We start from the raw sequence: 25540 nt of genomic DNA on the forward strand, positions 1-25540 counted from the left end.
CCTGTTCTATTCTGAAGGTCTGTGTCTGTTGTCATTGTGTTCAGCTTGTGTCCTCCAGTCATCATGTGTATTCAGATCAGCTGTTCTTCCCTCCTGTGTGCGATTACCCGATTACCTTGTGTGTGTATATTTAGTGGGTGTCGGTCTGTGTTCGTCGTCGGCTCGTCTGTGTTCTATGGTGTTTCGTTCCTGTCGCTGTGGCTCTCTGCCCCGCACCCCTTTTGTATGCTCTCAGGTTTGTCATTTAGTTCTCCCAGTTTAGGTTTCTTCAGTTGTTTTGTCATGCCTCACTGCCTGTTTTTGCCACTCCACCACTTGTAAATAAACGTCACTCGAATCATCAGTCACTGCCGCATTTTGGGTCCTCCTTTTCCTCCAACACCGCACGGCTCACCCCGCCAGCCGTGACAGACTATAGCTCAGGTGATAGAGCAGGTCACCTACTGATTGGTGGTTCGATCCCAGTTTCTGCATGTCCTTGGGCAAAATACTAACCCCATGTTGCTCTCCGATGTATCCATCAGAGCATGAATGTTAGATAGGAAGCACTTAGCGAACAGCTTAGGAGAAAGTGCAGGTGTGATTGGGTGAATGAACAAGTTTATGGCGTTATTTTTGTGCCACTATTCTGAGCGCACGTAAAAATAAATTGCAGGTGCAAGTGTTGCATTTTGTGGAGAAATTTATTTTGAGCTAAGAAAAGCTAAATTTGAGTGAACAAAATTCATTGCTGCGTGCAAAAAATGTATTTCAGTGTTTGCTATTATCCACACACACACACACACACACACACACACACACACAACAGCAGCCCCTCTCGCTCAGGTTTTGCACTTGCTCACGCTCTCAATATTTCTGCCCGTGCACGCTCAACTCTTTACTGACGCGATTCGTCCCGGACTTCAGCTACAATGAAAAAGACACAAAGCTGGAGTTATTCTGTCTTTATGCTGTCAGCTGCCTCTTCTCCTCTCATTCTCTCCTCTCCTGTTGCTACTTCAATTATGAAACTGATCAATGATCAGCTGATCGTCTCTCTTGTTTGTTTATCTCCCACTTTGCGCCAGAAAGAGGAAACCAGCGGATGTCGCGTTAAACAGCAGCACGTTTAAGCTTGATCAGCTGTTGTTAGCATTTATTTAATATTAATTTCTAGTATCAGCTGATGTTTGCTGGAGCCACAGCTGTAAAAGCTGCTGGTCATGATATCGGTGTGGATACATGAAGGTGATACAAATCATACATATATACCAACAAGACTGTACATCACTGTCACAACAGCGTTTGTTGTAGTTCAAAGGCTTTATGGTTTTTCCTGTAATACCTGGTGGTGTAGTCGGTGATTTTTTGTCAGTTCAGCTTTATATATTATGTTTAACCCGAGTCAGCTGGTGGGTAACTTTTCTGAGTGGGTTTGAAAACGTTAGAGCACTTATGCAAATATGTGATGTCTTGATGAATCGAGCAGATATTTGAAGTTTACACAGAAACATTCTCACATGAAAATATCTTAAAAGTTTATTTTGTGACCCAGACAGAGTAATATTTCAAACTCCGCCCCTCTGTGTTCCTCCGCCACTGCCTCGTTTGTAGTGATGTGTCGGTTGCAAACGAAATGGCTCTTAGAGCCGGATCTTTGACGTGAATGACGCGAGCTGTCTCCTTATTGCGAGCCGTGTTTTTTTTTTTTTTTCCTTTCTCTCACCCTCTCTCTCGCACTTTTTTCCGCTTCACTCCGCACGTGAGCCTTGTGCTTTGCGCTGAGCAGGGGGGGTCCTCTACAATACAGGTCGATCACTTCTCACTGGCCTATATCACCACAGGAATAGGCTGCAAATGTTGTGTTCAGTGGTCTTGAATCATCGCCTCCTGACCAATCATTCTGCAGGAAAGTGTTACCATATCTGAAAGATCCCTCAGACACGAGTACACAGACAGTAACGTTTTCAATAGCATGTAATGTCTTTGTGTTTCCTTTATGTGCATCAGTAAGAAATATAAATTCTTCAATTCAAATTTATCTCCTGATATTTTCATTTTGGCTCCAATTTTACAGCATCTTCTATAAGCTTTACATATGATGCTCAAATGCAACACCTATTTGTACAGTTTGCTCTTTCAGGAGGACTCCACTTTAAAGAATAAAAACACAAACGGAAACATAATTTAAAGAAATACTCAATTACAATTCATCACATACTCAGGTATCTGATAGCGCTGCATACGTCTGTTCACTTACACAGCAGAGTTACAGCTTTTCAGACACTAACCGATATTACAAACAAAAATGGATTAGATACACATTTTCAACAGTATCAGACTGCTGTCTGCTTCCCCCAGCTGACACACAACTTCACACAGCACTGCTGCAAACAGGCAGACACACAAACCTTCCCTCGTCAGCAGCTGGAGTAGCTGACCTGCACAACACTGAACAACACATCATAAGGAAATTTGAGAAGCCAGTAAATGTCCTGATTTAAATGTTAACATGTCTTGAGTCAGCTGATCTCAATGCGTCACGTGACAGGGTGAGGAAATGTCTCAGACTGGTTCATGTGATGAGGGTCATCAACCCTGTGAAGGGACAGCTCCCACCGGGGCTGAGATACCTGGGTCTCATCAGCGTTTGATCTTAGAACTGAAGAAACTTTTCAAGAAACTTAAAAATGTCCAGTCGCTTTTCTTTCCAAGCTCTTAGATTAGCTGCTCAACTACAACAGCACCTTCTAACAGCTACTGTGCTCCTGGTGCACATCCTAAGACTGGATTTAGAATAAAGCCTTTGCTAAATCAAACATTTGGCTGCGTCAGGTACCTTTGGCAGCAGCTAAAGGTACCTGTGTGTAAAAGTCACACCAGCCATCTGTTATTATTAAAATGGCAGGCAGTGGCTCTGGCTCATAATTAAACAAGAGAGCACTGCTCATCTGTAATGTTATAATTTTGATTGAACAGGTTAACAACATTATTTCTATCTAAAAACTGTTTATTTCTCTCTGATTGACGCTGATTCCTCCTAGCTGACATTAACATAGATCCAGAAGCACAGCAAACGGACTGCTTCTTATATAAAGCTTCTCTACTCTGAGCACTCAAAGCACTTTTACACAACTTGTATGGCGTTATTTTTGTGCCACTATTCTGAGCGCACATAAAAACAAATATTGCAGTGTTGCATTTTGAGGAGAAATTTATTTTGAGCGAAGAAAAGCTAAATTTGAGTGAACAAATTCATTGCTGCGTGCAAAAACTGTATTTCAGTGTTTGCTATTATCCACACACACACAACAGCAGCCCCCCCTCAGTTTTTGCACTTGACGAAATGCAATATCCTAGAATCCATTTTGTCTAAAACTCAAACGAGTAGTGATGGGATTTCTGGCTCTTTTTAAAGAACCGGCTCTTTCGGCTCCGAACCGGGTCTTCAGGTGGTTTTGTTGCTTTAATTAATTTATTATTAATAATAATATAAAATTATGCACAAAAGGAATTACTAATGTAAAAAAAAGTGCCTTTATATATATATATATATATATATATATATATATATATATATATATATATTAGGGGTGCAACAATACACAAAATTCACGGTTCGGTTCGGTACTTTGGTGTCACGGTTCGGTATTTTTTCGATACAAAAAATGTTCATGCCTTTTCAATTTGTCATTTATTAAAATTATGAATATATATTTTAACTCAAAAGTACAGTTTTTAAATTTAATGCTGCTGAAACAACAAAGTAATAAATCTATCTGCTTGAGAAATCACTCATCTTTGGAAAAGAGAGTTTATTACAGAGAAATGGCTCTTTCCAAAATAAAAGCTATACTATACGCTTCTTCTGGGCTATATTCTCAGCAGCATATTAAACATATCATCATTAAACATAAGGAGAATCCTGTGCTAACGGCTGTCTAAATGACTCGGGTAAAGTTTGTAGCATGCGTGCTTGTTGTTTTTGTCTGCTTCCTCTTGTCTTTGCACTAGGATGCTGTCGGAGTAAATGTGCAGTCATATTCGTTGTGTTCCCACTAGTGCTGTCAGCGTTAATCTGAAATGACGTTAATGCCACAACACGGCAAATCTCCGTTAACGAGCTACCGCGGATCGCCCCGTGCGTGGGGCTGGACGGCGTCAACACGTTAACGAGCTAACTGCGCTAACACACTAGCTCCCACCCATGTAATTGAGCATTGCATGGCACATACTGTTTTACTTTAGTCCATGACTCGCTTACCTTCAGGGTCATACGTCACATGAAAACCAAAATAATTCCAAACGCCAGATCTGAATGAGGGTGGAGGAGGTTCAATTTGCCATGTTGCAACGAGCTTAGCTTCTGTCTTGCTAGCTTGCCCTGCGCTCAGTGGATCTGCACTCGGTGGATCTGTGCTCGACGATACATATGCGTACCGAACCGAAAGCACTGTATCAAACAGTTCAATATCGATACAAGTATCGTTGCACCCCTAATGTTTATATATAAATATTTACGGTGGCCCCTAGAGACAAAACACGTACAAACTCCAAAGCACATTTCTAGCATTAACTGAACTTCGAAACAGAGCTACCTAGATCACTTAAATTACACAACTGAAAGCATATGTGTATTGTTTGTGTATTTATACACAGGCACTCATATATATTCAAATAATAAAAAAAAAAAAGTTCATTCACTTGTTACTACCACACACCAAATCCAGTCGTTGGTACTTGCTGGCTTGTGTAGCCATGAGGGAACCAAAGCTCAACACTGCACCCTAGCATCCTGGAGCACTCCTGTTGTGTTTGTACATGCTGTGTGTCTAGGGGCCACCGTAAATATACTTTTATTCATTCACTCCACATAAAATGTAATAAACAAATCATGTAATACAAAAACCAACTAGTCACAGTTCAATTTTTAACTATTTAAATTTTCAGCTTTTTCCTTTTCAACATATTTAAAGTGAAACAACACAAAACACTGCAAACCACAACACAATTAAATATAAATTATAATATGAAAACAAAAAGAAGTTGCATATTCTCTGTCATATGGACCTGCATGAATAAACTTTCTGAATCCTTTATCATCTGCAACTGAAAATAGTTGTGGATGATTACTATACCTTTCTAATGTGACATTGTTGTCCCTGGCTCTCTCTCTCCCTCCCGCTCTGTTCCTGTGCTACTGAGTGTTTAATTCTGCAGTTAACTGAATAAGACAGGATCCTGCTTCATACAGACCGCAGCCCTCATGCTTCTCACGCTTGTGCTTGGAATCCTGAAGGTCCCAGAACATATTTCACAAATGTGTGTGTGTGTGTGTGTGTGTGTGTGTGTGTGTGTGTGTGCTGAGTAATGTGGGAAAACCAAAAACACTCCTGGCTCTAATCTGAGGTAAAAGTCCTTGTAAAGGTTGTAAATGTGATGCTGTTCTTTGGAAGATACGCTCTCTTAAATTGAATAAAATGCTGTTAGTGCTGACAAAGTGTCCCGTGTAGGCAGAAACCTCCGTGGATCCTACCAGAACCAGATCAGACAAATTGGTTTTTAGTGTCGTTGACTACCGTGCACGAGTGTGTGAGCTGGAGTGATCAGACGTGTGTGTGAGTGTTGTGCTGAGTCAGCACCCTCCAGATGGCATCGCTGCATGCGTTTGGCATGCACCACAGATGATGTCATCACCCTCAAACAGACGCTTTGATGTGATTGGTTCATCTCAAATGAGTCAGATGGTGTCGATGGATGAGAGAAAAATAAAATATGCAGTCAGTTTATTATCAAGCTAATACTGCAGTAACAGACCGCTGTGTGCGCCTCGAGTACGACCACGTGGTGCTGCCTCGCAGAGTCTCTGTGATGTGATCAAGCAAAGTAAAAATGCAAATAATTCAACAGCCAAAGAAACCTTCATGAAGGAAGGACACACACAAGCGTGACACACATGAAACTGCTTTTTGAGGGTAAATACATGCAAGGACGAACATATTCAAGCTCTTACATAATTTCCTTAGTAGATGTGAGTATTTTGTTTTTATGGCCTTCTAACCAAGGATGCACGTGTGTTACTGACAGCCTTGAGACTTTAGGAGGAGGAAAAGGTTTTTGTTATCATGGTGGACTCAGTCAGCAGGAAAGAAATCAGGAATGATTAGACTGATGAACAGGCAGACACGACTGCCTCTCTGTCGAGGTGGGTCAACAGATTCTATATTGATATGTAACAATAACAATTATGACCTGTTTCTTCTGTAAAGTCTCTGCTGGCACCTCTCTCTCACACACACACACACACACACACACACACACACACACACACACACACACACACACACACACACACACACAGCAGAGTTGAACAGGAAGTAGTCACTGCAGGGTCAGCATAAAAAACAGAAGACATTTAGCTTTTCACTGATACAAACTCAAACTCAACAGTGTACATATTTGTGTTTAAAGCAATATTTCCACCAACTTTGAAATAAATCAGAGAAATGCTGCTTGAAAAATGCAATGAACAGACAAACACAGATTTATTGAATTATAACAATTCTATTCAATTCAGTTTTATTTACACAGCGCCAAATCACAACAACAGTCGCCTCAAGGTGCTTTATATTGTAAAGTAGACCCTACAATTATACATACAGAGAAAAACCCGTATGACCCCCTATGAGCAGCACTTTGGCGACAGTGGGAAGGAAAAACTCCCTTTTAACAGGAAGAAACCTCCGGCAGAACCAGGCTCAGGGAGGGGCGGGGCCATCTGCTGTGATTGGTTGGGGTGAGAGAAGGAAGACAGGATAAAGACATGCTGTGGAAGAGAGACAGAGGTTAATAACAGATATGATTCAATGCAGAGAGGTCTGTTAATACATAGCAAAAAGGAAAGTTTCCACTGTGGACGTATCCAAGCAGGATTAAATAAGTAGGTTGGCAGCTAATATGAGAGCATTGTGAGCATTGCCAGTTACGTTTACACAAGTATTGTGCTACCTGACTGATGGCTAAAACTTACCTGACAAAACTTCCTGCTTACCTCCAGCTACATCAAGAAAAGCACCAATTTTTATCATAGAAATCAGAGGATTCACACACACAGTATCGTCTCGTCCTCATTTCTGTCCTCTGTGCCTGGTTGGATGCCTCGTTCGTCCCGTCCACACGGGTACTTATTCTAGTGTGTTGTTTGTGTGAAACACCGATAAACTGCCACGGCCTGGCAGAAGCCACTGGAAACAATGAAGTACAGTGTCGTCATAACACGAGTGTAAAACCATCAGGAGTCATTGAGGTGAAGATGTCTTTCCTGCTTGGACAGATTTAAAGCCTCCAAGTGAACTTTCTAAAGTCTATTCACCCAAGATAGTTGGAAGCTGCTCAGCTGCAGATACCTTGCAAGACAAACACTGACAGAAATGTGATCATACATATTTCTTTTACTTGAAACATGTTGCCCAAGTGGAAACAAAGGTTATTCAGATAAAAACAAAGAAACAAAACAACACTCTATTAATCACGTTTCTTGCTTTTTTCCAGCAGCTGTCCCTTACCGAGCAGCAGCGTCCCTGTGGAGAATACATCATCTCCTGCTTCTGTCTTAGTGCGACCTGAGTGTGGTGGCTGGAAAGCACTTAGCTTGTACTAGCTCTCACTCTGCTCTGAGCATAGTTATGAGAGAGCAGTGTGTGGTTTGTGTTGGAGGACTGATGGATGTGGTTTTCCTCTGCAGGGAACACTGGAGGCGAGGCCATTAATATGTGCTTGTGTTCAAATGCACATGTGTGCGTATGTGAGAGGCTCGCGCTGGAAACCTACCCTGCTCTGTTTTACGCAGGTAATCTGTTGAAATAATGAGACAACAATAAGTGATTTATGTTCAGTGTAATGCTGTTAGTTATGGAGCAGCAGGGCACGTGACATTACAGTGAAATTACACAACTATTGAATGCTGTGGTATAAATCAGACAGCTCTGATTTCAATTAGAATTGCCTGTGAAAGAAGAACCATTCATACATGACCTTCATCACAAGTTCATACATTTTCAAATTGTGCCAAAGTGTCACTTTGGTAAAACTTATCTCAGAACAGACGATTTATAGTCAAACAAGAAGGACATTAGTCAATAATAACATGATAATAACTGTATTTCATACAAACTGTTTCCACAGGAGCTTATGAGGAACCAATAGTGGGAAAACCTGCACAAAGTACTATAAATGTTGCCATTCCTCAAACATTATTATGTTGGTTTTAACTAGAAAATGAATATAATGAATACGACACCACAGTGTTTGGGATTATGAAGCCAAACGTGATGATATTGGGAAGTGGCGCTAAATGATAGAATTAACTACAAGGGCAATGGAGAGGTCCTCTTCAGCACAGCTACAGACATGGTGTACTTGTGCTGAAGTACAGATACTAGTGTTAAAAAATACTCAAGTTGAAGTACTGATTCAACTACTTTACTTGAGTAAAAGTGAAAACGTACTGACTCAGAGTAAGAAAGTGAAAGTAGCTCCTTGAAGAACATTTCTACCACCTATTTCTATGCAAAGCTACCTGAACCTTGTGCTATATTAATGTAATAATAATATGAGTAGATTTGAATACAAACTTTATTTGACTCTTAATTTTAATTCCAATGAAGGCACTCAGCTTGACTCTATTAAGTAGAAGATGAGCAGAAAAAAAAGAAGGAAAATCAAAATGATCTGTATTTTCTGCTGCTCCACTGTAGAGGGTGACTTTAGCTCTAACAGGAAAATGAGAAGGGACGAGTTAAAGTGGATCCAGCAGGTGTGGAACCCCAAAATCAGCTGTTGTGGCTCAGGGTGGGAAATAAAGTTGGTATGAAAGTGGAATTCAGTCAGTGCATCTGAGCATCATCAGCTTAACTTCATATGAATCTCTGCTACACTTGATGTAACCCAACTATGACCATAAGCACCACAGTCACTGTGCAGCAGTCACACTCTGCTATTTACTGTAAATCCATCACAGTGCCGCAAACTCACCTGTTCATCCTGCAGAGGGCTTTCATGCAAATGTAGGTTATGAAACTTTCTATATGTGTAGCTACAGAGACTTGAATTGTTTTAACATCAGGTTCAAACATGCTATGTTTCAGTTTAGGACGCTGTCATTTCTGGAGTCCATGGGGACTCACTTGGTTTTAAAGCCAGCCTCAAGTGGCTGCTAGAGGAACTGCAGTTGTTGGTGCTAATGTTTTGGTTTTATTGTTCCACCTTGGAGGCTACAGCTTGGTTTTGATGTTGTTACGACCCGGCTCAAAGCCGCAACATAAAAAAAAAGGAGACGAATACCAGAGTATGGGTGAGAAGAGGTTTTATCTTAAAATGGAAAACCAGGTTGGCTAAAATGGCTGATGCCACCAAGGCAAAGACAAGTGAACTCTCTGGGAGCTTGCCTCAGGTATGCTTTTATCCACACCTGACTAGGTGGCCAATTAGCACCAGCTGGAAACATTGAGGAGATTAGGGGCTGCAGAGGGACGTAACACCTCCTCCCTCAAAAGGGTTCCTCTAGGACCCCTAAATTTATTAAAAGCCCCTCTGAAGCCTTCATCCCTCAAAAATAAGCTTGAGCACTTTATTACCAGCTCTCCTTAGTACTAAATACTCACATTTCTTTAGTTGGCATCTTTAAGCATGGATGCCCCTACATGAGGATCTGAAGTTACCACACTGAACACACACAAAAAGTACCATGTGACCAACACAAAGGAGTACAACAGTCACAAACCCAAAATGATGATTCAGCCTGTTACAACACAAAATGAAAGCAGCCACGAATAACCACACACGGGCAGCACGGTGGCACAGTGGTTAGCACTGTTGCCGCACAGCAAGAGTTCAATTCCACCATCAGGCCGGGGTCTTTCTGTGTGGAGTTTGCATGTTCTCCCCGTGTTTGCGTGGGTTCTCTCCGGGTACTCCGGCTTCCTCCCGCCGTCCAAAGACATGCAGCTTGTGGGGATAGGTTAATTGGATAATCCAAATTGCCACTAGGTGTGAATGGTTGTCTGTCCCTGTGTGTTGGCCCTGCGACAGACTGGCGATCTGTCCAGGGTGGACCCCGCCTCTCGCCCTATGACAGCTGGGATAGGCTCCAGCGACCCTGAAAAGGAAAAGCTGAAGATGGATCATTAGTAGATTGATGGCACAGGAATATAGGCTGGCAGGAACACAGGTGGAAGGACAGCCTTCTTAGAGTCTAACAACTTTGTAAATTAACAGTGCCTCTAGACGCACTGAACTGTTAATCTAGATGCGAAATGCGTACATAAGATATTATTGAAATGTGAAATAGGTGTCTGTGTAATGGAGTTTTCAGCACATATGGGAAAAACTGGACAGAACCATGATACTGATATGATGGGTTTTGTCTACTGTATCTGCTAAGCCATTTATATATCACGTACTAATATCAGTAGAGCCAAATACCAAAAAGTGAGTCTTGTAAACTCAGTTTCACCAATCAGTACTATGTGCTCTGAGTTTATTCTGATTCACACCGACCTGATATGTTGTTTTTAGTTTTGTATTAGCATTACTCTTACCACTTTCTGCTAACAATGTGTAATACTACCACAAGATTAGTGGGACTCAAAGAGTTCTACTGCATGTTGTGCATAAAGTGTTTGAAAAATATCAAAAATGTGATCTTTGGTAACACAGTTGCATAAATATGGTGCACAAACATGAAGGTCAGTCTGTCTAAGTACAGTATGGTGTGTTTGCTCTAACTAAAAAACCCTTACAGTGGGGATGGGTATCGTTTAGGTTTTATCCGATACCAGTGCCAAACCGGCAATGTTCCCTCTAAGCTGCGCACTGCTGCCACGGTCTCTGCGCAGAAAAAATCTGCGTTAAAATAAAAAAAATAAAACCTGAATTGACCCTGTGCACGAGAAAATGCTAACTTCCTGGTTTGAGACCGGATGTGGGGTTGTGCATTTCCGGTAGCTTTTCTTTGCGGTCAATGGCTACTGCGAAGATATCCTCCAAAATCATGTCCAAAACTCGAAAACGGAAAGATCGCGTTAAGTTACAAAGAGCAGAAGGTGGGAACACTCACCGCTGCTGTGTCATAAAAAATCTAATGATCAATTTTGACGTTTAAAGAGTTTAGATCAATCAGTTGTTTACATCACAACACAAGCAGAACTGCATCACTGCAGCAGAAGACACATCGTCCACATTCAGAAGCACATCTCTGTGTAGTGACTGGTCTCATGATTTAAACAGGCAAATGTTCAGCATTCCTCATGTGCCGACACCGGTGTTTCATCGGTGTCTCATAGTGGACAGAAATTATTTTTGGAGCAGCACAAATAATTTGTGTGGCATCAGATTTGATGCAGAACAGCTGATTGTTCTGTAAATAGTTTGAAATGTTTATTTTAAAAAACGCCTTGGCTGCATTTTTAGGTAAACAGCTGCAAAAAACTTTGTTGTTTGCAAAACTCAGTTTCTTTTTTGAAGAAGTAACTATATAATTAATTACCCAACATTGGTCATTATATATTATATTTTGCAGACAGAGTTACAGACTCTCTTCCAGACCACAGACTCATAATACAAGTCAGAGCTTTATACAAAAAAAAGAAAGTTGTGTTTTCAAAATTGAAGTTCAAGTTATTTTTACTTCCAATAGTGTTAACATGCTACACAGGTCATGAACAAGATTGTTTTAAATTTTCATTGTAAGTGGGCTAAAGCAGTTAATTAAAAGTAGTCTAACATAAATGCTGTAATTTGATTACTTTAATAAACATGTAACTTGGATGATTCGATGCTGGCGTGACCACAGTGCACACGTCTGCTGTCGCTCACAGTGGTCCAAGGGACGCTCAGGGAGACACATGAAACATTACAGGGAACATTGCAAACCGGTACTTTTGAAACGGTGCCGGTTTTTATTTTTAGTAGTCTCTTTTTTTCTGCAAAATGATAACCAAGTTAGCCTTTTCTGTTGATACAACATACCTGCTTTGGTTGGAACCGGTGCTTAAACAATGAAAAACACAAACTTTGTCCTAAAACCTCTCATGTTTAGCTGTTTTTTTGTAAAAAGATACCAATGATAGCCTTTCCTGCAGCTATAGGGCATATATGGTTTCACTCTATCAAACAAGAAGACAGCCGCATGTAACTACGACGCTGTTTGCTAGTTCACCTTACATGCATTAATGTAATAACGTGGTTAGCCTACTCAACGTAAATTACACACGAACAACATTAAGCTACTCACGCAGAGAAGAACGGCTGCTGCTGCATCATCATCCTCATCATTTCTGCTACACTGGCAGGGCTAGGGGCCAGGACTCTCCTCTTCGGGTTCTTGGGGGATGTTGCTAACTCGGTGCATTTCTCGGCTTTTAAAAAAACGCTATGCGTCGCCAGGTGTTTCATCAGATTCGAGGTGTTACCTCCTTTGACAGTATCACAGTATCAGCTTAAAGCACTTGTTGCAGGCTGCTGAGTTTGCATCTTTTGCTGTGAAGTACAGCCAGACTTTTGACCGCTTCGCCTTGGGCATTTTTAATCTGTAGCTCTGCTCTAAAAGAACGTACGTACCTGGGCCCGCCTACTGTCCTCGGAAATGTAAAATGATTGGCTAGAATCCAAAGTGTATCACAGCTCAGGAAAAAAAATAAAGCCTCAAACGGCCCTTATAACCTCAAACGGTGATCTAACATCTTTGTAGCAGAATCTTTGTGAATGCGTTGTGTCTGTGAAGGTTCTCAGTCATCCAGGTCATCATAGTCAAAGGAGCTTGCAAAGAAAAGCGTCTGGACTTCTTTAAGTTGCTTGAAGACGTTTCACCTCTCATCCAAGAAGCTTCTTCAGTTCTAAGGTCAAATGGCGGAGAGTCCCAGATTTAAACCCAGTGGGAGTGACCCCCCAAAGAGGGACAAAAGGACCCCCAATGACTTGTGAATGTGTTGTTGACCTGATTCGGCTCACAGCCTTGTGCAGCCTTATTTCTTCCAGAGTACCTATGTGACACATCACTGAGAGCTCTACTTCCTAAGACATCCCTGTCGCTTGGAAACTTTATGCCAAGAGCTTGTTAAGGACTTTAACACAAATGGACAAATAGATCCAAACAGCTGATGTAACCCAATCCTGCCAGCGAACACATGCCAGCGTGACAGGATGGAAATGGGACTTTCATCTGATGGTTAGAATGCCAACTGATTGATTTGGAAAAGGGATAATTACTGCTCAGCCGAACTTTTAGGGATTCAGTTTCACGTTGCATAAGTTTCACATGTAAGCGTAGCGGCATTAAACACGATAGACACCACCATGTGTCGCTGTGGCAACACGTGAAGCTGAGGCAGCTGTTGCCAGAGTGCTGATAGCTTCACCTGTTGTGAAGACACACAAACTCAGCGTGTATGTGAATGCGTGTTATACTACGGCCTTTCACAGTCGTGCACATGACAGGTTTTGCATAAAGCTGTTGAACTGGCTGATTGTTATTTAAAACTATTAGAGCACGCATACAGGCTGTCGTCCTGATACACATCAGGCTCCTGTGCTCATCTGGGAAATGAGCCTGTTTGGTGTAATAACTGAAATGAACGGTCATTGTACTGTGGTCCCTGAAAGCATCCTCTGTGTCACCTTCACTGTTTGCTGAGACTGTCTGGACAGTTACTACGTGAACAGACTTAAAGCTGTAAGTGTCTGAATGCTGATATCGCTGCTACATTTCAGTAATCAGTGCTTACTGTGAAGCTGCCTGTGAGTTGGTTTAGTCCACGTCATGTGTGCATGGTGAAGGAAACAGTATGAAGATTTTCAACTGTGCTGCATGTTGACCTTTAACATCTAAACATCTGGAAGAGTCCAGCTATGCCTGTGTGTGTGTGTGTGTGTTAAGAATAGACCAGTGACATCACTTCCTGGCTGTGTGACGTTGAACACTGTAGTGAAGCATGTTTCATGATGGAACCTGTGTATTTTTTTCCATATGTGCATAGTTCCTGTTTCATGTGTGCTGGCAAGTTTTTAGTGTCTTCCTGGTTACCTGCCTGGCAACCATGACTACTGGTTAAATACATGAACCAAAGTAGGGCTGCAAGAATCATCGTCTAGATACTTTCAATAGAAAATGACTTTAAATGCTTTACAAACTCATTCTTTCACTTGCAGAAATAAATCCACAGACACACACACACACAAAAAGAGGTGAACGTGAACACACACCAAATCAACCAGGAGACACAAAACTCTCACAACTCTTCTTTCCTCAGTCAGAGGAATGTCACAAAGCCTCCAAGAAGACAGAGCCATAGTTTAGATTTATACAATCTAAACTATGGTATAAACCAGTGGTCCCCAACTCCCGGGCCTCGGACCGGTACCGTGAGTCATTTGGTACCGGGCCGCGAGAGTTGAGACTAAGGTGTGAAATGTATGGTTTTCGGGTTTTTATCATTTACTCGGTTTTCCTGGGTCTTTTCACGTGTGTTATGAATAAATCTTCTTTTTTTCGGTACCAGTACTGGTTTTATTTTGTTGTATTTATCCGCGACACCTTAAAGGCCGGTTCGTGAAAATATTGTCGGGCATAAACCGGTCCGTGGCGCAAAAAAGGTTGGAGACCGCTGGTATAAACCGTAAACGGTAGTGGTAGCGCATGTTGATGGTGTCATCAAGTTGAGCCTGTTTTGATCGAAAGCATCGCAGCGGCTGCAAGCATTGAGCTAACATGTGGGGAGGAGGAGGAGGCGCTCATAAAGAAGACCGGTGCAACGTCAGTCATATGCACCTGGTTTGGGTTTAAGCAGTCAGATGTTAAGCAGCAAAACATCATCTGCAAAATATGCCACACGACAGTAATAGGGAAGAGACGAAGCACGTTTTGGAATATGAGGAAAGCCAAAAACTGCGCTTCCTCCACTTCCGTAACATTGATTCCTTAATGTTGAATTCTCTCACAGCGGCTCTATTCCCATGTTGTTGCAGTATATTAATGACTAACTTTGTGTTGTGGATGGATTATCTCAGTTGTTCTCCTGACTGGAGTTTGGTCTGTTTACAGCATCCTGCCATGAGATTGCATTTGTGCCTAACCATCAGGAACCCTCACGTTAACTTTTATCGAGTGGAAAAAAGTTAGCGTTCATCCTCCAGCTTCACTGTGTTTATGTTATGCTAACATAGCTGTTTTGCTAGCGGTCACATAGCACATCATTATATACCAGCTAGCCCAACTTCAGTAACCCTACAAACGTCACTGCTGTTTAGTTTTCTGTCTTCATTTATGTTGGAAGTGACAGCAGAGCTGTACGTTTGAATTTTTCAGAAATCTCTCAGTCAGAACATGCTATATCAAGTTTAGGTGGAAGCTAGCGAGCTAACTTCCTGCTAACTTCTAACTCTGTTATATTTAATAAATCCTGTTTTCATGGATGCCTGGATGTTAAACTTCATAGTTACACCTGGTAAAGCAGCAACGCTGATCATTTTATTAAAGATGAAAGAATTTAGACAGTTTTTAACTCTCAGTGATGCTGCAGTGTTTGTGTGACTTTTGGGACCTGAAGATACGGTATACAGAAGAAAAGAATATATGGCAATATATATCATTACCGCACATTCTTCACATTATGCTGCAATATGGATTTCAGGCCATATCGCCCAGCCCTGAAGTGGGTGCCTTTTTAATGAAAGGTGGAGTCACAGTCACAAATTAGCATCTTGCCAGATGAGCAATTATCACCAACATAGCCTTCCAAGTTTAATCCATAAATTTTGGCAGCAGCAACAGAATGCTTTGAAAAAGTGTGTGTGTGTGTGTGTGTGTGTGTGTGCATGGGGGGTGTTGGTCAGTTTCCTCTAATCCGGTTGTTAAGTGATGATGAACCCTGCTTCTGGGTCCAAATGTTCATTAAGTTTGTCTTAATGTGTTTCAATGCTTTGTATCTCGTTCTATCTGAAGCTGAGTACCCTTCATCAACATTTGAGTTTTTGCCAAGGTTCGTATATTAATTCAATACAGTCCTTTTTTAAATGCAGACTTTGTTGTAGGGATGACCAAAATCTCATATCCCGATATAAAACATCTATCGTCCGATAACGATATAAATCACAAAAATGTAACATTTTCTGTAAACTCTGTGAATCTCGGGCAGGTGAAGTGTTTCCTGCTGGGCGTCGTGTAGCTGGAGTCGAGTGTTTTAACCGACGCATGAAACGATACATTTTTTGACATAAGTTGTAACGGCCGCCGTCTCGTTTTTTACTTCTCGTCCGTAAATAATCTGCATCTTTCAGGTGATTCAGTTTATTTTGAAAAGTCTCAACAGGATCTTGAGCTTTATTGTGAAAGGTTTATGTGGAACACGCAATGGTGTTACCGTCGCTGTTGCTAACGACAACCCATTAACAAAACAGTCGCTTGTCCGTCCGTAGTGTGGTTATATTAAATATAAGAGAAAGATTGAACTTTACGAAATTAATAATAACTACAGTGACATCAGAACATGAAAAATATTGCTGTAAACAGTTTATTTTGCGACACCACGAAACAAATGATAGCGTAAAATGAAACGATAGACGTTTTTATATTGTCATCTGATATATATCGTTATATCGAACAGCCCTACTTTGTTGTGCTGTGCCTGCCCTTCAAATTGAAATTTCAGTTCACTTAACTTAAACACAACGCACACATCTTCTTCCATTAGTAGCAGCTAGCAAATGTTTCAGGTGGTTTCTGGATAATTTCAGTGTAACTGTAAGGACGCACACATGCACACATAAATGCATATTAAACAGCCACATGCTTCTGTAACCACAGCTGTGTCACTACCATAGAATGACATGAGATGAGGAAAACTCACGTTAGATTAAAGGTGTGTGACAGACTGAAAGCATGAAGACGAGCCACCATCAAACCAACCATGCCCGACACTTATGGTTCATTTTCACACTTGTTGTTCTGCACCTACTCAGACTGATAGTGACATGAACAACATAGTACAAGGTCACACTCTTTGGTCATCATCTTTGTCTTTTTGGAACACCTGCATAGAAAAGCTTCCAAAACAAAAACCAAAATATATGAGACTTAATTAAACATGTAACAACTTCTAGTTCCTGAAAACGTGTGTATTTAGCTCTTGGTTGAAACAAAACCCAGTCCTAAGAGCCTGGGGCAGAGCTTTTGGTTTGAATTTCATGCTCTGATGGTCCCAGTAAGTTCAAACCAGAGTGTGTCGCGTTGCTGCAGGACACTGTGGTAGCTGTGCTCATTATCTGTTGCCTTGAATTCAACATAAATCTCCAACACATTGCCCAAAAGTGTTTCACGGCACAGGATAAAAAACAAATGGGTGAATGTGGCCAAAGAAAGAGAGAAGATGCTGAGTATGTACTGGTTTTATGCACAAAATAAAGTCCGTATTCACCGAATAGAAGAAGAAACACATCCAGTGTACCTCCATGATGGATTGGACTGTACCACAGTACTTGGCAGCTGTCTCTCTTTCCCCATCTTTTTGTACATACGTCGTTGCTACTTTTGAAAAAGTAACTGCCGCAGAGGATAACATCTTTTGTCTAAGGTGCTGTCTAATTGCATTGGTGATTTCTGTGTGTCTCTGTGAGCCTGCTGGATAGGCTGACTCGCTGCACACGCTCGCTTTTATAGACAGCTGAGTGGAAGATTCATGTTCACAACTGCTGCATTGTTTTTCTTTGCCTTCATGTGCTCATTTTTCAGCAGTTTAGGCAATTACATACATTAGGTATTGCTTTGCAATGCAGCAGCCATAGAGTTTGTTCTTTGTTAACTACGCTTATCCAAAGTAGTTCAAAATAACACACGATGATCCAACTCAAGGGGCAAGCTTCTGCTAACATGAGCACAGTAATGACAGTTAAGGCTGGGTGCACTACTCAAACTGTGAGTTTTAGTTATTTCACAATAAAAGCTCTCTGCAGTTGTGAAGTGAGCCCCCATCTTTGGGTCCTGCTGGCAAAGGGATAAGAACGACAGTGCTGTGCACAGCTGTGGAGTTGAACTCTCAGGCTGAAGAAATAGGCTATTAGTCTGTTTTAGATACTTTCAGTAGGAAATTACAAAATCTATATTATTATAACTATTATTAGCAAACTTCATTCATTTGTTGCACAGTCGCAGTCCTCAGCCATTCAGGTTTAAGTGATACAATTAGTGTTAGATAGTATTAGTGTGTGTGTGTGTGTGTGTGTGTGTGTGTGTGTGTGTGTGTGTGTGTGTGTCAGCAGTTACAGAAGAGCCAGAATACATGATAGTATGACAGCCAAAGCACGGAGTACATCTGAATAACTAAGGCATGTTTGTTTCAGCAAAATTTTGTTTTTGTTTTTTTACATTCTCATTTTAATACCTTTGTTTGGGGGGGGGGGGGGGGGGGTTGTAGCGTCTCCACACACTGTTCTGCAAACCATAATTTTTATTAGATCACAGCGAGGCAGAGACACAGTGTTCATGCAAACGTTTGCACAAATATTTGGTAAGATTAGGCCATATAACAGCTCAAGAGCACGCTCAGTGACAGACTGAGATTACCCACAATGCACCACTGAATGACACAGGAAATCATTCCTGACTGTGGTCATCTCCCTGTAAACTCCATCTAACACACTGCAATAGTTACACCTTTCTGCACACGCTCTACAGTAACACAGCAAATGACAAAGTTCACAGGTTAGAGTCAATGTCAGTCATATATATTCTCACCTCTGTAATATTCATATTGAATATTTCCTTCCGGTTCCTTGGAGTACATCTGGCTGAGGATCTTACGTGGTCAGTACACACAAACAAAACAGTGAAGAAGGCGCAGCAGCGCCTCTTCTTTCTCAGGAGACTGAAAAGATTCGGCATGAGCCCCCGCATCCTCAGGACCTTCTATCGCTGTGCCATTGAGAGCATCCTCACTGGATGCATCACCACCTGGTATGGCAACAGCACCGCCTACAACTGCAAAGCTCTCCAGCGAGTAGTGCGGTGCTCTGAACGGATAATTGGAGGTGAGCTTCCCTCCCTCCAAGACATCTACAGGAAGCGGTGCCTGAGGAAAGCGGGGAGGATCATCAAGGACTCCAGTCACCCCAGCCATAAACTGTTCAGACTGCTTCCATCAGGAAGGAGGTTCTGCAGCATCCGGTCCCGTACCAGCAGACTGAGAGACAGCTTCTTCCACCAGGCCATCAGACTGCTGAACACTTCACAGACACCTCAGCTTCACTACTGGAACTTCAACATTATGCACTCCACACTGTATATAAATGCCACTTGTTTTGCACATATTCAACTCTGTATATTTTATATATTTTATTATTATTATTATTATTATTATTATTTTTTATTTTTTTTTTTTTTACTATTTAATTTGTAAAAATGTGTATACACACACACACACACACACACACACACACACACACACACACACACACACACACGTAGGAAAATATTTAGTATACACATCCAGAAATGCATATACTATTATATATTGTACATATATTTATTAGTTTCAGGTTGGCCATTCTTGTATGTTGCTCGTTTGTGTTGTTGTGTTTGCACATCTCTGTTGCTTGTGGGGCTCGCACACAAGAATTTCACTCGCATGTGCTGTGCCAGTGTGCCTGCACATGTGATGTGACAATAAAAAGTGATTTGATTTGATTTGATTTGATGTTTATTATTGAGTGATTTGTATAGATTACTGCTATCTGTTAAATCTGTAACATATTGTATTATGCAGTCAGCTCAGTCTGTTACTGTTGCTGTCTTGGAGCGACTGTAAGCCACATCATTTCCTTAGCGATTAATAAAGTATGCTGATTCTGAATTAGGGATTCCTGGTTAGACATCTCACACGTGCATACCACCAGTCAGGTAATCTTGTGATCATGTCTCCAAAAACACGCCAAGCTACATCACCCCCGACCTAAACCCACACATGTCTGCTGGACATCCTAAAAACATCACTTAGAAATGAACACACATATGTACTCAGTTTACAGCAATGCTTTAGTTAATTCAGCACAGAGGTTTAAGAAAATGCAAACATCATCATTTACACAAATTATATGTCAAACAACGTTGGACGTTGTTACTCGACACTCGTGTCACATTTGTCCGTCTGAAAGTTTTTACTAAAGCAAGATAAGAAACAAAAAGAGAAAGTGTTACATAAAAATAATCACGTAACCATGAACATAAATGTTGGGCCAGCTCTGTGTAAAGACGTCCATCACAGGTGTCTAAGGTTGTTTGATTGCTCGGACGAGGAAACCCTCGCTCACCATCATGTGCTCAGCAAATGATCAAAATCTCCTCCCATAAGAAAAGTGAAAAGCATCAGCACATTTGACAGGTTCCTGTGTGTTTCCCCTCAGAAGGACAGATGAGTGTTACGTCCTTACACACACTGGCTTCCTCTGCTGTATGTTTAACGGTCTGAAGAAAACGCTGCTGATCTTGGCAGCACACTCGCTTCTCTCTCTTCTTTGCCTCGTTTCCTGGAGCACAACCTATTTTTCTGTTCCAGTCCTGTGAATATAAAGACATAAATCCAGAGTCATCTGTTTTGGTCTGACTTCATTACAGGACATTCAGCTTCACAGAACTTGGCCAAGTTGTTTCTTGACGCGATCACCTGTATAAGGTTATTGTTTGACACATCTATGTTTCCTCTAAGTTACAAACACCCATGTGTTGTGGAAAAGAAGCTGATTTATAATATCAGTGGCTAACACTGTCTGCGATGCTAACAGTCTGTCAGTATTTGGAAATCATGTGGTGTTCTTGTTTGGTCCTCCGTACATGTTTATCTATCTGACACATTGAAATCGTAGTTTTCAGTAGACCAGCTTGCCTTAAGCCGACTAATTAGCCATAACCACACAGCCTATCACTGCTTCTGTTACTGCTAAGCACTCTTAATAAAAACAGACACTCTATTAAACTAAACTGTCTAACATAGCAGTAATGCCCTTTCACGGACATGTTGTGTAATCTTCTTAACGCAGCATTTCTGCCAGCTTAGTACGAGCCTGTTAGCCTGCTATGATGAAGCTGACACACCCCAGTCTTAGTAATCTGAGTGCATTTATTTATTTTACACAAAAGGTGCAAACGTCATGCCAGCTGATGTATTTGTTCAGCCTCCTGATTCTGTTTAAAGTATAAAAACAAACAATATAAAGACTGAAGATGTTAAAGTAAAACCAGGAACAATCTTACCTGGTGAGGTGATTAGTGCACACTCATGGTTACGCTTGCTTAAACTGGATCTTTGTTTTACAACTTACATTCCCAGTAACTGGAAAGAAGGAGAAAGTCTTATTGATCCTGATAAAGACACAAAAGGTAAAGTAAGCATACAGTCTGTCTGCATCATAGACGATAAAAACATGGCTGGAGCTGCCAAAACCACGTGCACGAAGGACTGTGAGACCACGTGCTCGTTGGCTGAAACAAACACGAGTCATTAGTCATGTTTGATATGACCCAGATTTACAAAATAGACAAGATAGAATTTACTGCTAACAAACAATGAAATGGTAATTATAATTTATTATTAATAAATTACTGCAATTTAAAAAAGCATCTGTAAAAAGTTTGGAATAAGTCTGAAATGAAAGTTTTCAGAGGAGATTATAGAAACTAGAGCTGAAACAAATGTCATGAATCTCTCACATGGAGACTTTAAATCATTGGCAGCCAAGGAAACTACAAAGATGTAAATTTATAAGCACATGTGAATATCAGCAAGGAACTAGAACTTTACAAGTTTAATCAATGCTGTTGACACACCGCAGGCATAAAACCGATCAATTACATAGTTAACCTTTAGTGACACGAATCGTTAAAGCTAATTGGTCTGTTCCTGTTTATGGGCGACCTCTGGCTTCCAGGCCTCAGTGGGTTACTATTACGTTTACACATGGATGTGTCACGCTGTGTCGTCACCATCACACTCACTGTTCCACGGTGTTTAGGGGAGATGCAGCTGATTAATATCAAGGACAGAAGGTGAAAAGCACAATAAGAGCGAGGGGACGATGTACTGTGAAGTGATTGTAAAGGTCTTTCTCTCAAACAGAGTGAAGGTGTTTTAAATAATCCCTCCCTCTCCCCTTTCTATGGATTCTGCTGACTTGCTGTTATTAATGTTGTGTGTGTTAACTTAAGTTACTTCTGCTCTACATCTACTGAAGAGTTATTAAGATGTGAAATGCTTATAGTGATGTAACCATAACAGATTACAGTGTTGGTGTGTCTCCTAGGAACGGTGATCCAATGGTGAGATTCATGCTGATATTCTCTCTCCCTGCATCTCTCCAGGACCCTTCAGGACTGAAGGCATCAAGGCCTCTGATGTTCTTCCGATTTTAAAGGAGAAAGTTGCCTTTGTGTCAGGTGAGTGTCAGTCAGTGTTGTTGGCGTTAAATCCACAACCCTCCAGTCTGTTTCAGGAGAACTTTACATCAGCCCCCTGAGTGTCCTACAGCAAAGAGCCTGTCCCCACCACCATGGCCATGCAGGACGAACACAGAGGTGTTTGAAGCATTAGGAGCTATTCTTCATGTTTAGTAACATTGTTTGATAGTTAAGAATGTTTTGAAATTTATATAATCTTTTCATGTTGAAGACAAAAAGATGGGATTTTTTTCAGTCATAAGGAAAAGGACCAGTAAGAACGTCCCGTGGACTGTCCACAGTCCTGTTTAGAATATAGTCGAGTATATTATTACTCACATATCTGCACACGTGAAAAGCTCATTGGACTCACGCACATCCTGAGGCAGGAAAGGCATCCAATCTATTCACACCATGGGAACGTCTCTCCTCTGCCCTTAGAGCTCATTCACTGCCAAAGCAAACATCCAAACAACACACCAGTGTGGCCGGCACACTCTCCTACACATAGTTTAACAAGCAATCTAACGTTGGAAGTTTGGAAGATGACCATGTGCTTCACTGTTCCCTGCTTTTATTTTGAAAACCTCTGATCCATTCCAACAATGTTAAAAAGACACTGAGAAGAAAACTGTGCGACACCTGAACAACAGAACTGTTGAGGGCAGCGTTGCTGCTCAACACGTCTGCAGCCCCTGCTGATGACCAGCAGGATGTGTCGCAGCTTGTGGGATGAGCACATGTTGACTGTCTCCCCTTTTAACCTGTAGTGGTTCAGTCCAGAACCTATTGGTTTGTGGCTTAACCAATCAGCCAATACCACCTCGTTAAATGTTAATTGGTCAGCTGGTTTATTTGTGAAGGTGTGATTGGTCCATTTTTTTTTCATAGCTATTTTTTTTGTGGTCACTTAACAAAGTGGTAACACTTTAGTTACACTTTAAGTGTCGCTGGACGTCATTCCACTGATTCACATGTAGATGTAAACTCACCCTGGATTACCTGCCTGAACACGTGTGTTTTGGCTTTAAGGTTTTTCTTGTGCATCTACTTGCAGGTGGACGAGATAAACGAGGAGGACCAATTCTGACATTTCCTGCCAGGAGCAACCATGACCGAATAAAACCCGAGGACCTGAGGAGGCTGGTAACCTACCTGTCTACTGTCCCCAGGTACTCACAATGCCATCACACACACACACACACACACACACACACACACACACACACACACACACACACACACACACACACACACACACACACCTGCCTTCATTTTCACGTTAGAGGTATCATCTGTTGTCTTTCTACTAGCCGCTCTATTAGGACATTTAGTTAGACTCAAGTGTGACGGGCACTTAAGGAAGCAGTGAAGGCTGGAGTGGACATTTAAGCAATTAAGTGCTTCCTTGTAGTCTGTTACAACAGCAGGCGTAGACCAGTGTTTAATTTGCATCAGCATGAAAGCTGCAGTGTTTGCAGCACACAAGAGCCGGTCTGTGAGCACTCACACAGTCTGAGGGTGTTACAAGGAAAGCAGTCGAAATATTAGGCACAGGCCTGCCCCAGTCATTCTGCACACAGGAACGTTTTCGTTTTGGTCTCATAGTTTTTAATATCGTTTCAGTTTAAGTTGATTTAAAGCAGCGGTTCTCAAACTGTGGGGCAGGCAGCATTTAGACGACCACAGGAAAAAAATCCAGTTAAAATATGTTCAGTTAGTAGTAGTTTTTTTTAGCAGGTGATTTTTAAAGCTAAAATTAAATTGCAGTCTCTTTTTAGCAGTTGTGGGGTGCATGAATTTATTTATCATCCAAAGACATGCAGCTCGTGGGGATAGGTTAGTTGATTAATCCAAATTGCCCGTAGGTGTGAGTGCGACTGGTTGTCTGTCCCTGTGTGTTGGCCCTGCGACAGACCTGTCCAGGGTGGACCCCGCCTCTCGCCCTGTGACAGCGGGGATAGGCTCCAGCGCCCCCCGTGACCCTGAAAAGGAGAAGCGGAAGCTGATGGATGGATGGATCTAAAGTTTGTCCAGAATCATTTTAAATGTAAAACGTATCAGGATGAAAGCTTGAGTAAAATAACTGAGTTATACAGTGAAATGTTGTAAACACACATAATATAAAATGCTGCCTGTTCAGATACAGTGTGCTGACAGTGTTAAGCATCATTCAGCCGTCTGACTGATCTGGTAAATATCTGCACAAACTTGATCGAAATGATTTGATTTAACTCATTCGAGACCCACATTTCACTGAGTCGTGCACAGAGGAATTCAAAATGTAAAGTAAAAATAGCTGTGCAAAGGGCCGAGACCACTGCCGGGTCATTTCCAGACTGATGCCAGAATTTGAGAGGTTTGTCAAGATGATGCTTCAGCCCAATGGGTGGTGGTAGATCAGACCATGTGACAGTAGAGGACTGCAGTGAGAGTGGCTTTATGCCGTCCTGCGTGTAGCTGAGACTCTTCAGAATGGACCCCAAACACATCCGTCACATGTGAGTGAGCCCGAGGATAAAGGGCGGCCAGTTTGTGTTTAGAGACGACTGCTGAAGAAGGAAATGTGACACGCTGGTGACGTGTTATAGAAAGTTTGCAACCAGGGCCTTTGACAATAATCTGTACTGTCAGAGACTAATGCACACATAAATGCATTTACCCACTTTTGCTAATCGAACTGCTGTTTCCAGGGTGACGGGGTCTGTCTGCAGGTTATAATGGATGAACTGACTTTGTATTAATAGACTCTGCATGTTACTGAAGGTGGAGCTGTGGCACTCGAATCAGCTGCAGTAACTGAATTTTAGGCACTGAGTTGTGGCAGTTTGGGTTCAGTTCAGTTGTTATGCTGCAGTTCCTCTGAGTCAGGCACTGAACTGCTTGAGTTTCTGTCTGTTTATGGCTCTGATTGGGAGAAATCTTCTCAACTGTCAGCTTCAAGAAGCCATCGTCCAGCACTTGAGCTGTGCTCAACAAACGCCTGCATGTGGATGTGCTGTGCTAGAGGTAGATACATGCACACATCTGGTTGCACTGAAAGAAAGGAAAACACTGAAAACTGCCACTTTGTTACCTCAATATTAA

At 41.6% G+C, this 25540-nt stretch overlaps 1 protein-coding gene across 3 annotated transcripts in view; it reads left to right on the forward strand.

Moving 5' to 3' along the window:
* Positions 1–25540, forward strand: part of kalrna (kalirin RhoGEF kinase a) — a 152918-nt gene that overhangs the window by 25677 nt on the left and 101701 nt on the right. For 2 of the 3 annotated variants that reach the window (XM_085250372.1, XM_085250373.1), the window contains exons 2-3: positions 22379–22453; positions 23511–23625. In XM_085250372.1, the coding sequence (XP_085106498.1) occupies positions 22379–22453; positions 23511–23625 (190 nt within the window). Of the gene's footprint in view, positions 1–7749; positions 7829–22378; positions 22454–23510; positions 23626–25540 lie in introns of those variants that run through there. The other variant, XM_085250371.1, reaches the window with a different exon arrangement.

The sequence above is a fragment of the Mchenga conophoros genome, linkage group LG16 (genome assembly GCF_057382185.1).
Source record: "Mchenga conophoros isolate Kocher_MC1m ecotype Shallow Benthic linkage group LG16, M_conophoros_male_GT1.1, whole genome shotgun sequence".
Taxonomy (NCBI): domain Eukaryota; kingdom Metazoa; phylum Chordata; class Actinopteri; order Cichliformes; family Cichlidae; genus Mchenga; species Mchenga conophoros.